At 46.7% G+C, this 13,899-nt stretch overlaps 2 protein-coding genes across 10 annotated transcripts in view; both read right to left on the bottom strand.

Moving 5' to 3' along the window:
• The window catches only part of LOC139059149 (MAP7 domain-containing protein 1-like), a 155,909-nt gene extending 145,989 nt beyond the window's left edge, over nucleotides 1-9,920 (bottom strand). For 2 of the 3 annotated variants that reach the window (XM_070537138.1, XM_070537137.1), the window contains exon 1: nucleotides 9,781-9,920. In XM_070537138.1, coding sequence (XP_070393239.1) covers nucleotides 9,781-9,889 — 109 coding nt within the window. In that variant the 5' untranslated portion in view covers nucleotides 9,890-9,920. Of the gene's footprint in view, nucleotides 1-9,364; nucleotides 9,471-9,780 lie in introns of those variants that run through there. The other variant, XM_070537139.1, reaches the window with a different exon arrangement.
• A 1,418-nt stretch (nucleotides 9,921-11,338) lies between these two features.
• The window catches only part of LOC135895879 (ensconsin-like), a 438,594-nt gene continuing 436,033 nt past the window's right edge, over nucleotides 11,339-13,899 (bottom strand). For all 7 annotated transcript variants that reach the window (XM_065424085.2, XM_070538082.1, XM_065424088.2 and 4 more), the window contains exon 7: nucleotides 11,339-11,576. In XM_065424085.2, the coding sequence (XP_065280157.1) occupies nucleotides 11,476-11,576 (101 nt within the window). In that variant the 3' untranslated portion in view covers nucleotides 11,339-11,475. The remainder of the gene's footprint in view (nucleotides 11,577-13,899) is intronic.

Consider the following 13,899-nt stretch of genomic DNA (forward strand, 5'->3'; position numbering starts at 1 on the left):
TTTCTAGTTTCCAAGTCCTTAACTGATATCCTTGGTCCAGGCTACAAGGTATTAAGGCTGGGTCTAGCTAGACTAGGCGAGAACATGAATGAGTAGTTAACAGGAGATCTCTCAGAGGGAGACACTATACCACAGCCGACCTTCACCAGAATGTTACGTGTAGAACATACAACCTACAGACATGTTCTAGCGTCGGACTGTAATTTGAATGTACGAGAAAAGATAATTCTGTTACGCGGAAACTCAAACACGAAGCCCTTTTCCAGCTGCCGTTTGAGGCCTGTCTTAGTAGGAGCGGCGCGCCCACCATTAGCAGCAAACTGGCCAGTCGGCACCAATCGACGGTGCGGTTGCCGGACGACGAAAACCTGCCTAGTTGTGTGCCCTAGTCATGAAGTATGCAGCAAAGACATCAAAAGGTGCCACTAATGGTACGAGGCAGCTGTTTTAATTCATGGTGGTGATCTTCTGTCAAAGCTGCATGACCAGAAACAATACGAAAAGTTGCCCAGTCTAGTATCATTTGGGGTTGTTCCGTTGGCAGTAACTCCACACCGCACTCTAAACACCACCCGCGGCGTTGTCTCGGATGATGATTTGCTCCAGCTGAGAGAGGCTGAGCTCTTGGAGGGCTTCAGTGAGCAGAATGTTGTCAATGTGAGAAGAATTAAGATGAGAAGGGATGGCAAAGAAATTCAAACGAAGCACCTAATACTCACCTTTGGTTCAAGTATTCTGCCCGAATCTGTAGAGGCCGGGTACATCAAGCTCCGTGTCAGACTATATGTGCCGAATCCCCTCAGATGTTTCAAATGCCAGCGTTTCGGCCACAGTTCGCAGAGCTGCCGGGGCAGCCAAACATATGCGAAATGCACTGCCCTTGAACACGCCACTGAAGCTTGTAAGAACTCTCTCCACTATGTAAACTGTGACCGGGATCACGCCGCGTACTCGCGGTCGTGCCCCTCCTGGAAGAAGGAAAAAGAAATTGTAAAGATAAAAGTAAAAGAGAATATATCGTTCAAACAGGCACGAAGGCGGGTAGCATACCTGCCAAAGAAAACCTTTGCCGAAGTGGCGCGCCAGGGGGCAGGGTCACAACGGCCTCCGGCCGCTGTCCGACCCACAAGCAGTGAGTCGGCAGTTACGCCATTTGCACCCACGGTGGTCGCAGCTAGCGCTGCTTCACCAACCGAGCAGAAGGGACCACCAACCCCGAAGGTGGGCGCAGCCGAGACTGCCCCATCCTCCCCGGCCTCTTCCAGCACTGGCAACAGCCGACGCAGCCAAATCCCTCAAGGAGCCCCATCGGCCTTCGGGCTGGTGGGCGCCGGGGTCTTGCCCTCCAAGGCGGGACTATCTCGGGAAACTTCTCGTTCGCAAGAGCACGTGTGCGGCGCCTCACAAGAGGCAATGGACACTACACCTATCCTCAAGGCACACCAAGCGTCTAAGGAGCGGCGAGGCTCCCCCGAACGCTTCAAAAAGGGCAAAACCCCGGCTACAGGGCCTCGAAAGAGCTCTGTGGTCTAATCTCTGAAATCTCTGTAATTAATACTTCTGTTTCCGTATACACAGCACCTATTTACTTTTAATATGGATACACAAACAATTCAATGGAACGTCAGAGGACTTGTTAGGAACCTTGATGACGTGGAAGAGCTTATCCAAGAACACAATCCGAATGTGCTGTGTCTACAGGAAACACACCTAAAACCACAACAAACAAACTTTCTTCGACCGTATGTCAAGTTTCGCAAAGATCGCGATGATGCTGTCGTATCATCAGGCGGTGTTGCAATTTTTATTCATAAAAGTATTTCGTGTCAGCGTTTACAGTTACAAACGCCCCTTGAAGCAGTGGCGGTTCGAGCTGTTCTAAATAAACTTGTCACCATTTGCTCGCTTTACGTACCCACACACTACAAATTGAACAAGCATGAATTTCAGTCATTTATAGACGAATTGCCAGAACCTTATGTTGTTCTTGACGATTTCAATGCGCACAGCTGCCTGTGGGGCGACTCTCGTATAGACGCGCGAGGTCGTCTTGTTGAACAGTTCCTTTTTCTTCAGGTGCGTGCTTGCTGAATAAGAAGGAACCGACATATTACTATCTAGCAAACAGAACCTTTTCTTTAATAGATATTAGTATAGTTTCCCCGTCTATACTGCCCAAACTCGAATAGGAAGTTACGAACAATCTTAACGGGAGCGACCACTTCCCCATACTGATAAGAACATCTAAAGAAAACGAATACCGTCCACAAGCACCTAGGTGGAAGATAGACACAGCCGACTGGGAGAAACTTCGAACTCTCACTAGCATATTATGGGCTGACATGTCTTCTTTAGAAATTGATGCTGTTGTGGAGTATCTCACAGCATTCATAATAGATGCCGCATCAAAATGCATATCCGAAGTAAGTGGTTTGGCATGCAAACGACGTGTACCGTGGTGGAACAGCGAATGTACGACCGCCCGTAAGAATCAGAACAAGGCGTGGGGGTTGCTACGCGCTTCTCACACTGCAGAGAATCTTTTCAACATTAAAAAAAGTAAAGTCCCAAGGCAGGCGAACCCGCCGACAGGCCAGAAGAGAAAGTTCGCACAAGTTTTTATCGAGTCTTAACTCGTTTAGAGATGAGGCCAAAGCCAGGAACAGGGTTAATAGGATTAGAGGGCGGCAAACATATTCACTCCCTCTGGTAAAACACACAGGGCGATACACTGCAAGACCAGGCAGACTCACTTGGGAGTATTTTGAAAGCGTGTCAAGTTCAACAAATTATACACAATCCTTTCACAAATACAAACAAATAGAAGAATGTAAGCCTTTCATCAGAAAATGTCGCCAGAATGAACCATACAACCGTCATTTTAGTATTGCAGAGTTTAGAGCTGCCTTGAGCGCATGCAAGAGCTCTGCACCTGGTTCTGACAGAATAATGTATGAAATGATCAAAAACCTACACAATGACAAGCAAGCTACACTACTCGTACTTTTTAACACTATTTGGGCTGTCGGATACGTACCTTCCAACCACATGTAAACAAGCCATTGTGGTCCCTGTTTTGAAACAAGGCAAAGACCCTTCCTCAGTGGCAAGTTACCGCCCGATAGCCCTCACAAGTTGCCTTTGTAAGGTATTTGAAAAAATTATTAATCGCAGGCTCATACATTTCCTTGAACTTAACAACATGCTTGATCCCTATCAGGGTGCTTTCAGAGAAGGGCGCTCCACAACTGACCATTTTGTACGCATCGAAGGAAGCATCCGTGACGCATTTGTACACAAACAGTTTTTCCTATTTTCCTATTTTTCCTTCATTGTACCGGTATTCCCGGCAGGCCCCGCGGCGAAACGCGGAAGAGGCGCCAGGTCAAGCTGCAGATAATTGAATGCAGCTGTCGCTTTCCCTCCCGTCAAAATTATTCGTCCATTTGAAGGCTGGCGTTTGAAGGCTGTTACGTCTTCTCTGGCCTATAGAAGACATGCAAAGACGTCGTCGGTGGTTAGTCACAATACCATCGCCACGTGTCGTCAACTGCGACGTATTCGTTTGCCACCGCACCGGCTGCTGTGTCACAAGAAGAAGCGCACAAGTTGAACGATATCTGTAGCGGCACAGCAAGAGTGTAACACTCGCCGACATCGGTACGCTCGTCAAGTGCCTCGCTAGCGCTGCCGTTAGCGTTCGCGCTCAGCACAGCTAAGTGGCGTCGGTGTTCGTTGTGAACGCTAGAAATCAGCCGCGGGGGCACCTCCTTGCAGAGTTAAGTGCGTTGTAGTGACCTTCGTCGCGGAGGCGTTACGGCACGAAAGAAGGATAGGAATTCGGCACGGACATATTCAAGCCTTCGTTATACAGGTCACCTTGTTGCATAGTGTTAGTCTTTTTTTTATATTTCACCAACCCGATTAGCGGCCAACTTATCTGTAATGCCCATTCATGGCCAATCTCTTAAAATGGGTAAATTGCAGTATGTTGCACAAGGATGCGACAGCTCCCATCCCCCGTCCTAATTTGACAAGTGTTATATGTATATGTAGACGTGACGCCTACGGAAGAAAGGATGTTGCATATCCACCGCCACTACAGAAAGTGGATGGGATAACAGCGCCGCGGTAGCTCAATTGGTATGAGCATCGCAGGCGTAATGCGAAGACGTGGGCTCATATACCAACTGCGGCCAGTCGTTTTACAGCGAAGCTATTAAGGGCTAGCTGCCCAGGATTGTGTCCGTGTGTAGACACAATACTCCACACAACTGGGCCGGTCCCGAAGATATTGCAACGCCGGGCCGATCCCGAAGATAGTGCAATGCCGGACCGACCCGTGGCGGAGGTGAAACAGGCGTTAAGCACTCCCCATATGTGGGCCGATCCATCTTTACCACCAGAAAATCACCTAGTTCCAAGCAGTCACCGTCAGATTTCATGACGTCACAACTACGTCACAGCTACAGGTACTTAAAAGCGAAAGATGTGGTTTTCGTCTTTCCTGGCATTTCTCAACTCTTCGCCGTCCATTAAACATTATTTTCATTCATGTGAATGGCAACCACTGCCTTGTAATTGTCTGGTGCCGTCCGTCTCTACTTGCAACAAAGTTCCACAATTTTATAGGCCTACCATGCCGCGATTAAAAAAAAATATGAGTCGCAACTAATACCAATACAGGTAAAGATACTTTGAAGGGTCAAGGGCTTACGACATAAATAACGTTTGACAAAAACAAAACCGTCTTTATGTTTACGACAATGCACGACCAGAGAAAATAGAGGGATTTAGAACCGGGCTGTTGGGCATTGCAAAAGAAATTATAGTTCGTTCATTGTTATTCAGCATTAAAACAAAATGTCGGGTTTTGTGGCCGTCCCGAATGGGTCAAGTCGGACACGGGTCACTTACTCAAAAGTCAGAACTGCCAAGCTAAATTCGGGACCATTGGCAACCCTACTTGGCGCCCGGTTGGAGCGGCATTTGTCGATCCCATGGCGTTTGCCATCACGCACGTGTCCTTACACCGACCAGAGGTCGCTGCGACACTTTCATTTATTTATTTATTTATTTATTTATTTATTTATTTATTTATTTATTACAATACTTTCGAGGCCCAGGGGCCGTTACAGAAGGGAGTGGAGTAAGAAGACGGTAAAGTCACAACGCAGCAAAAAGATAACAATATTACATGCAGTAACGAAAAAGCGCAGGCTTAGGCGAACTGCAAGATCATATCAGTGACAAGGCAGATTAGGCAAACGCACAGTTTTCAGCGGTAGTTTTAAAAAAACCCGTGTCAGACATATCGGCAAGAGAGGTGGGCAGGTGTTTACAATCACTTGCCGTTTTTGGCACAAATGAGTTAAAGTGCGCATTAGTCCGGCAGTATGGAATGCATGCCTTATGGCGGTGATCTGTGCTAGGTGATATGAATGATGGCTGAGAAAGAAGATCCCCTTTTAGTTGATAACTGTGGTAATAAGTCTTATGAAAGGTCAGCATTCGCAAGAGTTTCCTACGAACGGAAAGACTAGGAAGGTTCGAGGAACTTTTCATTGCAGTTGCTCTAGCAGTGCGGGAGAAGTTGGGGATAAAACGGGTGCTGCGATTCTGTACCGATTCTAATTGATTAGTAAGGGCCTTGAGGCCCGTGTGCCACACACAGCATGCGTATTCTAATTTCGATCGTACTAGGGTTTTGCGACTAGTAGCTTTAATGAAGATAGAGCCGTAGAAAAGTTACGCCACAGGTAACCAAGCATGTGGTTAGGATTAACAATCTAATCGACATGCAGTTACCATGAAAGATTAGAAGTAATATGGACCTCTAAATATTTACAAGTCCTTACTTGTTCAAGTACAGAGCCTGAAATATGGTACGCAGTAAGATTCGCAATGGGAGACCTGCGTGAAACACGCATAACTTTACATTTGTTAGCATTCAGTTTCATGAGACAAATGTTACACCAACTAGATACCTTATCTAAATCACATGGAAGTATAGACGGGTCTTAAACCCAAGTGATTACAGGGGAAATGACGCAGTCATCTGTGAAAAGCCTGATTGTAGAGTTAATAGAATTTGACAGATAATTAATATATATTAGGAACAATAACGGCCCCAGCACCGAACTTTGAGGCACGCCTGAGGTAACAGAACATTATGACGAATAAGCGTTATTTTCAGCGACGAATTGAGTTCTATTACTCAGACAAACTCTCGATCCATAAAAGAATGTTAGGGTCAACACTCAGTTTGCTGAGCCTTAAACAAAGTAGTTGGTGAGTAACAAAATCGAAACAGGAAATGGAGGATGACGTGCCTCTGCAATTACTAAGGAACTAGGGGTTGCTCGAGAAACACTATGCATACTCTAAGGCTCCTAGCTATTATTCTTTGGAGTCTCTCTTTTCATGAACGGGAGATTCCATGCAGAACAGGTGAATAATATGCCATCTTTCAATTTATAAGGGCATTATGTACTTTTATTAAGGATGAAACCGACCTTCCCCATGTTGTACCTGCTTGAGTTTACTTGTACTTCGAGGGTTTTAATGCGAGAATTCCAAGAAAATTGCCTGTCTAGCATAACTCTAGAAATTTGTGTTGTTTCACTATATCTAAAGGTTGTCCCTCAAGGCACAGCTGAAAATCCTTCAGATGTCCTCTGGTGAAAGGCAACGCAGCCGTCTTACTGTAAGACAGTTTCATTCCCATTTCCGTCGACAGGGTTGAGGCCTTCCTGCAGAGTTGAGTGAACAAGGCTGGTACTTGAATAAAAGGCCCAAATGCAAACATAATCCGCATATATAGAGTAGTGTAGTGCAGGTGGAAACCTCCTCGGTAAATCCGCCATCACACAATTAAAAAGAAACAGACTTACGGCACTGCCTTGTGGGACTCCTTGAATATTATTATGAGAGGAACTTTTTCCTTCACTTATTTGAATAAATAGTTACCTGCCGTTGAAGTTGGATATCCACCGTAGCGCCCTTCCTTAAACTCCCAGTTCTAGCAGGATACATAGTATATGAGCATGACTGACTGTGTCGAAGGCTCTTTTAATGGCTAAAAAAACCGCTATTGTGACACTTCTCCTAGCTCTTTCGTGTTCAGCATAGGTGACGATATCCAAAATTGCATCCATGGTGCATCACCGCCTTCGAAATCCTGTCATGTGATCGGGAAGTGCTTCAGTTTGATCACACCACCATTGCAGCCTAGTGTCAATAATTTTCTCCATCACCTTGCATAAACAGCTCGTCAGACTCACAGGACGAAAAGATTCAAGAGAAAGAGGTGTTTTACCAGGCTTCAGTGTAGGTATCACACGTGCCGTTTTCCAAGAGTTAGGGACACGCTCCTTTTTCCACAAGTCATGGAATAAGTCCAAAAGTGCCACTCGACCATTAGGTCCCATGTTTTGCAACATACCGTATGTAATGAAATCTGGACCGGCAGCAGCCTTTGTCTTTCGAGACGCAAGCCCACATTTTAGCTCCATCATAGAGAATTCGTAGTCTAATTGTACGTGCTGCGACTGACAACAGGCAAGAACTTTTGTTTTGCCATTTCAATTGAACATTGAAACTCAGCACTAGTAATAGATATGCTTCTTCTAGTTATAACCTTGCAGTATTCCTCAGCAATCACTATTTTGAAGTATCCTTGGCTATTGCGAGAGCACGAAATGATTGTGTTTGAACAACAGTGCCACTTAATGCACGATTAGTCATCCATACTTGTGGAACTGGTGTCAGGGGAGACGACGCATTGCAATATTCACGCCATCTTTTTTTCCCTAATTTTTGCAGATGTCTCCACGTGATTGAGTGGATTTGCTGCGAAAAAAAAAAACAAGAGGACAAGAGAAGGAAACGAAGACGTATATATATACAGTGAAAGCTCGTTAATTCGAACTTCAATAATTCGAATTTATTGATAATTCGAACTGTACGATTTGGTCCGGCCAAGCTCCACAGAAGTCTATGTATAAAGAAGTCCGTTAATTCGAACACGAGAAGGTTCCCTCACGGATAATTCGAACTACGCTCGCCTGGCACACGGCCAGAGAAACGCCCCTACTACCTACACACAAGGCTGTATTGCCTCCGAAACGGAGAGAACGGCGAGAGAAGGCAAAATCGGAAACAAATCTAACCGACGCGGGGTCAGCCAGAAGGCAGCGGTGGCTGCCGCCTCTCCGTTCTACGTAACCTCCGAGACTTCTTGCCCGCTGCGAATCTCGGAGGCTTCGCAAATCTTGTACAGCTGCTAATGCTGTGCGAGATGGCACGGCAAGCGCCGAAACGTAGCGAATCAAGTACGTCGCAGCTGCGCTTGCAATCAAGAACCAACGAATCAGGGCCTTCGCCACCTTCACATGTTCAGCGTCTTTGTCTCGACACTCTTCATCGGTTGTGCACCTCTGTTTTCAGCTTAGGAGGCATCGGCCGTCGCGATTGATTGTGATGGTGTTAAGCCTCGGCTAACGTTCGTTTCATTGGACATCGGTGGTGTGGCACAGTCGGACCCAGAGCTTCGACTCGAAGATGGCGTGTGCCCGCGGCACACGCCATCACTTTTTGTCTCGCCAAATTTCTGACATGCCCTACTGCTTCCAAATCGCAGTGTACTGTTGCTCTCCTTCACTTTCGTTAGTTCGAACTTTCGTTAATTCGAACTGAAGCGGCTTCCCCATGCGGTTCGAATTAACGAGCTTTTACTGTATATATATATATATATATATATATATATATATATATATATATATATATATATATATATATATATATATATATATATATATATATATATATATATATATATATATATATATGTGGTAACAATGTGCAATAAAATTCCATTGTTAGTAGCTCTGCGTTCGTTCCCTTCTGTGGTAACGCTACGCAGTAAAAATTCAGTTGTTAGTAGCGCACTGTCTTCGCTTCCTCGTCTAGTCCTCGATATTTTTTTCGCGCTTTGCCTGAAGCTGACTTTTATTTCGCATATATGCGACGTGGCAGCTTCCGAGCTATCAATTGAATTTTTATTGCCCATGGCTACCACATATATACATAGTATATAAGTGGTAACCATGTGAAATAAAAATTCAGTTGTTAGTTGCGCTGTGTTTCCTTGTCTTGTCCTAGTGTTTTTTTTCGCTTTGCCTCAAGTTATGCAGTAACACGTCGCCTACAAGTCTGTTCTCTTGAAAGTCAGCGTAGCAAATGCGCAGCAGCTGTTTATGGCTTCAAGGCCACCGTCAATCGTTAATGCGGCTATCAGTGATATAACGAAATACGAAGAGAATACCTCTTGAACAACGTGCAAAAGAATTTCCTGTGGCCTTACCATGAAACGGCGACGAAGCAGTAATGCCAGACGCTGGCAGAAGAACCCAACAACGATCCTTCGGCAGCATTTCACTGAAAGAGCCCGACGACGGGGCCCGACTAGGCTGCGCACGCGTTGGGTCGTGCCGCCTGTCAAGCAGCTAGCCGCAGCCACACTTTTCTTGATGTGCTCTGCCACCTAATGGAATCGGCGAAGCTCCATAGCTCGGCCGCGAAGTGGCTCGAGTGTCAACTATTGTCGTTTACTACGTTACTCTATGCCGCTGAAGCGGCGACGAGAGCTTAAATCACGCCATCCGGTCCCCTAATGTTTTGCTAGTCGAAGGATGCCCTGTAGACGTTCGTCTCTCGACCGCCGAACGGCGCGAATATTTGGCGGGCACAACTAGGGAAGGAACAAAGGGAGGAGAGTACCTTGGTAACCGACGACGAAGAAATGAGCTGAGCGGAGGCAGAGAGCACGGCGGCATACTGGATGGGCGCCTCTTATCGCTGGAACATTAGTTGGCCGCTCCAAATGCATTGCAAGATAGCCGAGTCGGCGCTCATGTACAGTACAGGTTGTTTCACACTTAGGGGATGACTCGGAGCGAATTGCGTCGCGATGTGGCGAGCGGTTGATTCCGGCGGCGGCAGCAGCTCGCGCAGCCGCAAACGCTCGAGAAGCGGAGTCTTGAACCGCATGGTCTGCTAGGGCGGCGCGTGCTGGCCGCGTTGGCGGGAAGCGTGCGAAGCCCCCCGATTTCATCGTTACTGCGGGAACTGAGCCTATGTTCTTTACTAAACGGTGTGCGACGCCCACCGATTCGCCTCGAAGGCAAGTTCATCCCCGAAAGATACGGGGCAATCATAGACGATGTACTGATTCCATACGCGTTCTCGACGGCCCGTTACCGCGAAAGGCGACTATACATTCCAACACGATAGGTGGCCGATCCACACTGTTCGTGTTGTGCAAGAAGTGCTCGAAGAGGGCGGCGTCGCTGTCTTGGAGTGGCCGCATCAGTCCCCGGACCTCAACATCGTTGAAGATGTCTGGGGCTCATTGCAAGTATCGCGCTGGCGCAGCATCCTCTATGTAGGATGTCGGAGGATAGGCTTTGGTTCACCATCGTGAGCAAGTGGGACGTGCTTCGAATGAACACATTGCTCGCCAAGTCACTCTACACCCCACTGCACTCCAGAGTGGGCCCTGTCATCACTACTACTGGGGACGTAACGAGATACTAGGGGAGTTCGGAGCGTGACGCGTGCATTTCTCAGCCGGCGGGCAGGGTCTGTCTAGTGTAATGAAATATTGTCGAGAAGAATCACTTCCAGCTCGCAGTCTTAACCTAAAACATTACTTTATTCGTATCTGTTTGTTTCGTCGTGTTTGGCACCAATAGTTCTTATTGTTGAGTGCTCTGTTTTCCTTTCGTGTCAAATAAAGACTGAGCACGTTGCGGGCACATTTTGGTGCCTTTCTTGTCGCTGCGTATTACGGTAGTACACACAGTGAAGAAATATACGTGCACGTACTCAGTACCCCGACCTTTTGAAAGAATAGACGAAGCATGTTGTCAAAAGAAGTTTGTAGAACTGCATTATCGCCAATGAAGGCTCGGAGGTTGGCGTCGCACAACGCTTAGTAAAGAGTATCGGCTCAGTTCCCGCAGTAACGATGAAATCGCTGCACCGCCCCTGACAGAAGCAGGCTTCCCGACAGTGCATCCAGCGCACGCCGCCGTAGCAGACGACGCGGATCAAGACTCCGCTTCTCGAGCGTTTGCGACTGCGCGAGCTGCTGCCGCCGCCCGACCCCAGCTGCGGTGCTCTTGTTCAGTTAGTCACATTAATTATCTGCATTCATTGAGTCTATAAGTATTTTTTTCGTAGTACCGCGTATTGTAGCAGTCGCTTAGCGTCTTTTATCAGTCGTTTTAGAAGCCTTAGCAGTCGTTAGGTGTCTTTTCAGCCTCTTGATTATGGGATCTTCTTTTATTCCATGATTCGCAACCCACGTAGAAACAATGTGCTGAAACTAAGCAGAACTTCACACGAACAATAATTGGAGAAGCGCAAAAGAGGAAGTCACTGATGAGCCACTGTGCAGCCCATCTAATTTGCTCAGCGTGGAGGCCCGTTGAAGTCCTGTGATAAGTTCGCCGGACCACTTGAGCCTCCAGTCGTGTTTCCAGAAAACACTTCCTCCACGGCACGGCATACTCCTGAGTGGAAAAAAATATTAAAAAATATAGCAAACTTTCATGAATAAATGAGGAAAAGCGGCAAGGTTTCACTGCACAAACTACTGTCAAGAAACAACCAGATAAAATTTTTTATAGTGGTGCTCGCGTCTATACGTGGACGTCCAGCTTCATTTTGACGCGATTCCGCTGTTTTACTGAAGCTCTCGAGTTCTCGCGTTCACGGGAGAATCGACGTATTGTGATGTGGAGTTTTTCTTACTATATTTATCCCTGTAAGACAGGAATCAGTAGTGAAATGTAGATTAGGGCGACACATCAAGTGTCACGAAGAACCACACCCTGAGAATTAATGAAGCGCCTTCCACCAGTTACCCTTATTTAAAAGGTTTTTTTTTTGGTTGTACAATTCAAAATTCAATCTCTCTTGTGCAAGTTGTTTGTTTATAATCAAATGAAGCATTTTTTAACGCTGTAAATGGCTAAATTATGATCCTCTCTGCTATAATGCTTTTTTTAAGAGCCATGCAGGTACCAGACGGACAGCCATCTCTGGATCCTTATTGGCTTGATCGGTCGCCCATGCCTTTCATTAGCCTAAGAAAGACCGCTCAGCTATAGACAGTTTTATCGAGTGCGCCGCCGCCCCCGATTTATCTTTCTGGTGACTCCTTGATGTCTATTAACACTTTTAATTACGGTGTACGTGGTTGCTAAGTTTCTTGACTTGTTCCTCCGTCAGTGTCCACGCGTTTCAGGTAGAGATAGTTCAGCACTTTAGCCATCCATTTACTTTGATTCATATTCCTGAGCCTTTCTTCAAAACTCATTTTGCTTTGCACTGTTCTCATTTCGAAAGAAGCCAAACCCATGTCGCCCTGCACTGCCTCATTTGTGGTTTTACCATGGGCGCCCAAAGCCAGCCGGCCAACCGATCTTTGGTTAAGATCTCGCCGCGACGAGGTATCCGATTTTGAGCACAGAATGACATTTGTGAGAGTGAGCGCTGGTACCATTGCTCTTTTTCAGATTCCACACACAACCTCATATTCATGTGGCCTCAAGGCGCTCTATGTCTCATTCTTGCTGCATTAAGCAGCTCTAGAAATCGCTATCTGGGGTGCGATTTTGTACGCGTTCCAAAATAGAACGGAGGCGGTTCGTTCTTTGCGTCACGAAATAGGCGTTATGTTCCGTTCCGTTCGTCCGATAGCAGACGACACGGAATGCTTGACAGCAGATATCACGTCACAATTGACGTCATGGCGTTCGGCATGGTTCAAATTGACGAATCGTATTTGGCTCGGTGGAACGAACGGCCTCCGTTCTATTTTGGAACGCGTACAAGATCGCACCCCTGGTGTTCTCTCGCGGTGGTAATTGTTGCTGCGGTTGAACTACATCAAGGTAGCCCCAGACACGTTCTAAGGGCATGTTCTGAAGTGCTCTGTAGGACAGAGATGTTATTTTTGCTAGCATTGGGCAGCACTGGTGTGCTATATCGCAAGTATCCTAGGAAGAGCGTCTTGTATAGTTGAAGCATAGATGCCATAGATGTACCCCACGTTTTACCGGCAAGAAACATTAGTATATGGGCGATAGGGGTAAGCCTCTTCTTGAAGTATGATATGTGGGGGCTCCATGAAAGGTCTCTGTCGACAATAACGCCTAGGAATCGGCGAGATTTGGTGCATGAAATTGTTTGGTGTTCAATAGATATGGGATGCCAGGACATGGGCTCGTGAGTAAAAGCGACTAAGGCGGACTTCTCCCTCTAAATGCTGAGACCTTCAGCACGCAGGTACGACGATGTCAGGTCACTGCTTTTTGGAGCCGCGCACGAACCTGGGGACGTGTAACTGCCGAGGCCCATATGCATATATCGTCACCATAAATGGAAAGGTTGACTGTCTGTTATAGAACTTGGGTAAGTTCAATGATCGCAAGGTTAAGCAAAGTGGGGCTAAGAACCCCGCCCTGTGGGACGCCATGGCAAGTATAATGGCCAGCGGTTCGGCTATCCATAATTTTCACAAAAAAGGAGATTTTGAATGGATAGTTCTGAATCCACCGAGACATTTATCCACCAATTCCATTATTTCCACAGGCACATGTTGGCCTACCACCTCGCTCGCTTGCCAAAGAAACAAAAAAACAAAAAGGACCCAAGGCAGCGTTCTCCAGGTCAATTGCGGTTAACCAACACTCTTTGTCATTGAGATATTCGCCCGCAAAAAGAGCCCCATCTCCAGTGTGGTGCTTGAAACAGCCTCCTGTGTACCTTGCTGTTGCAGGATTTGTGAAGAAGGCTAGCCTGGCCACAGCGGCTCTCAAGCAGATCACA

The sequence above is a fragment of the Dermacentor albipictus genome, chromosome 4 (assembly GCF_038994185.2).
Source record: "Dermacentor albipictus isolate Rhodes 1998 colony chromosome 4, USDA_Dalb.pri_finalv2, whole genome shotgun sequence".
NCBI classification, from domain to species: domain Eukaryota; kingdom Metazoa; phylum Arthropoda; class Arachnida; order Ixodida; family Ixodidae; genus Dermacentor; species Dermacentor albipictus.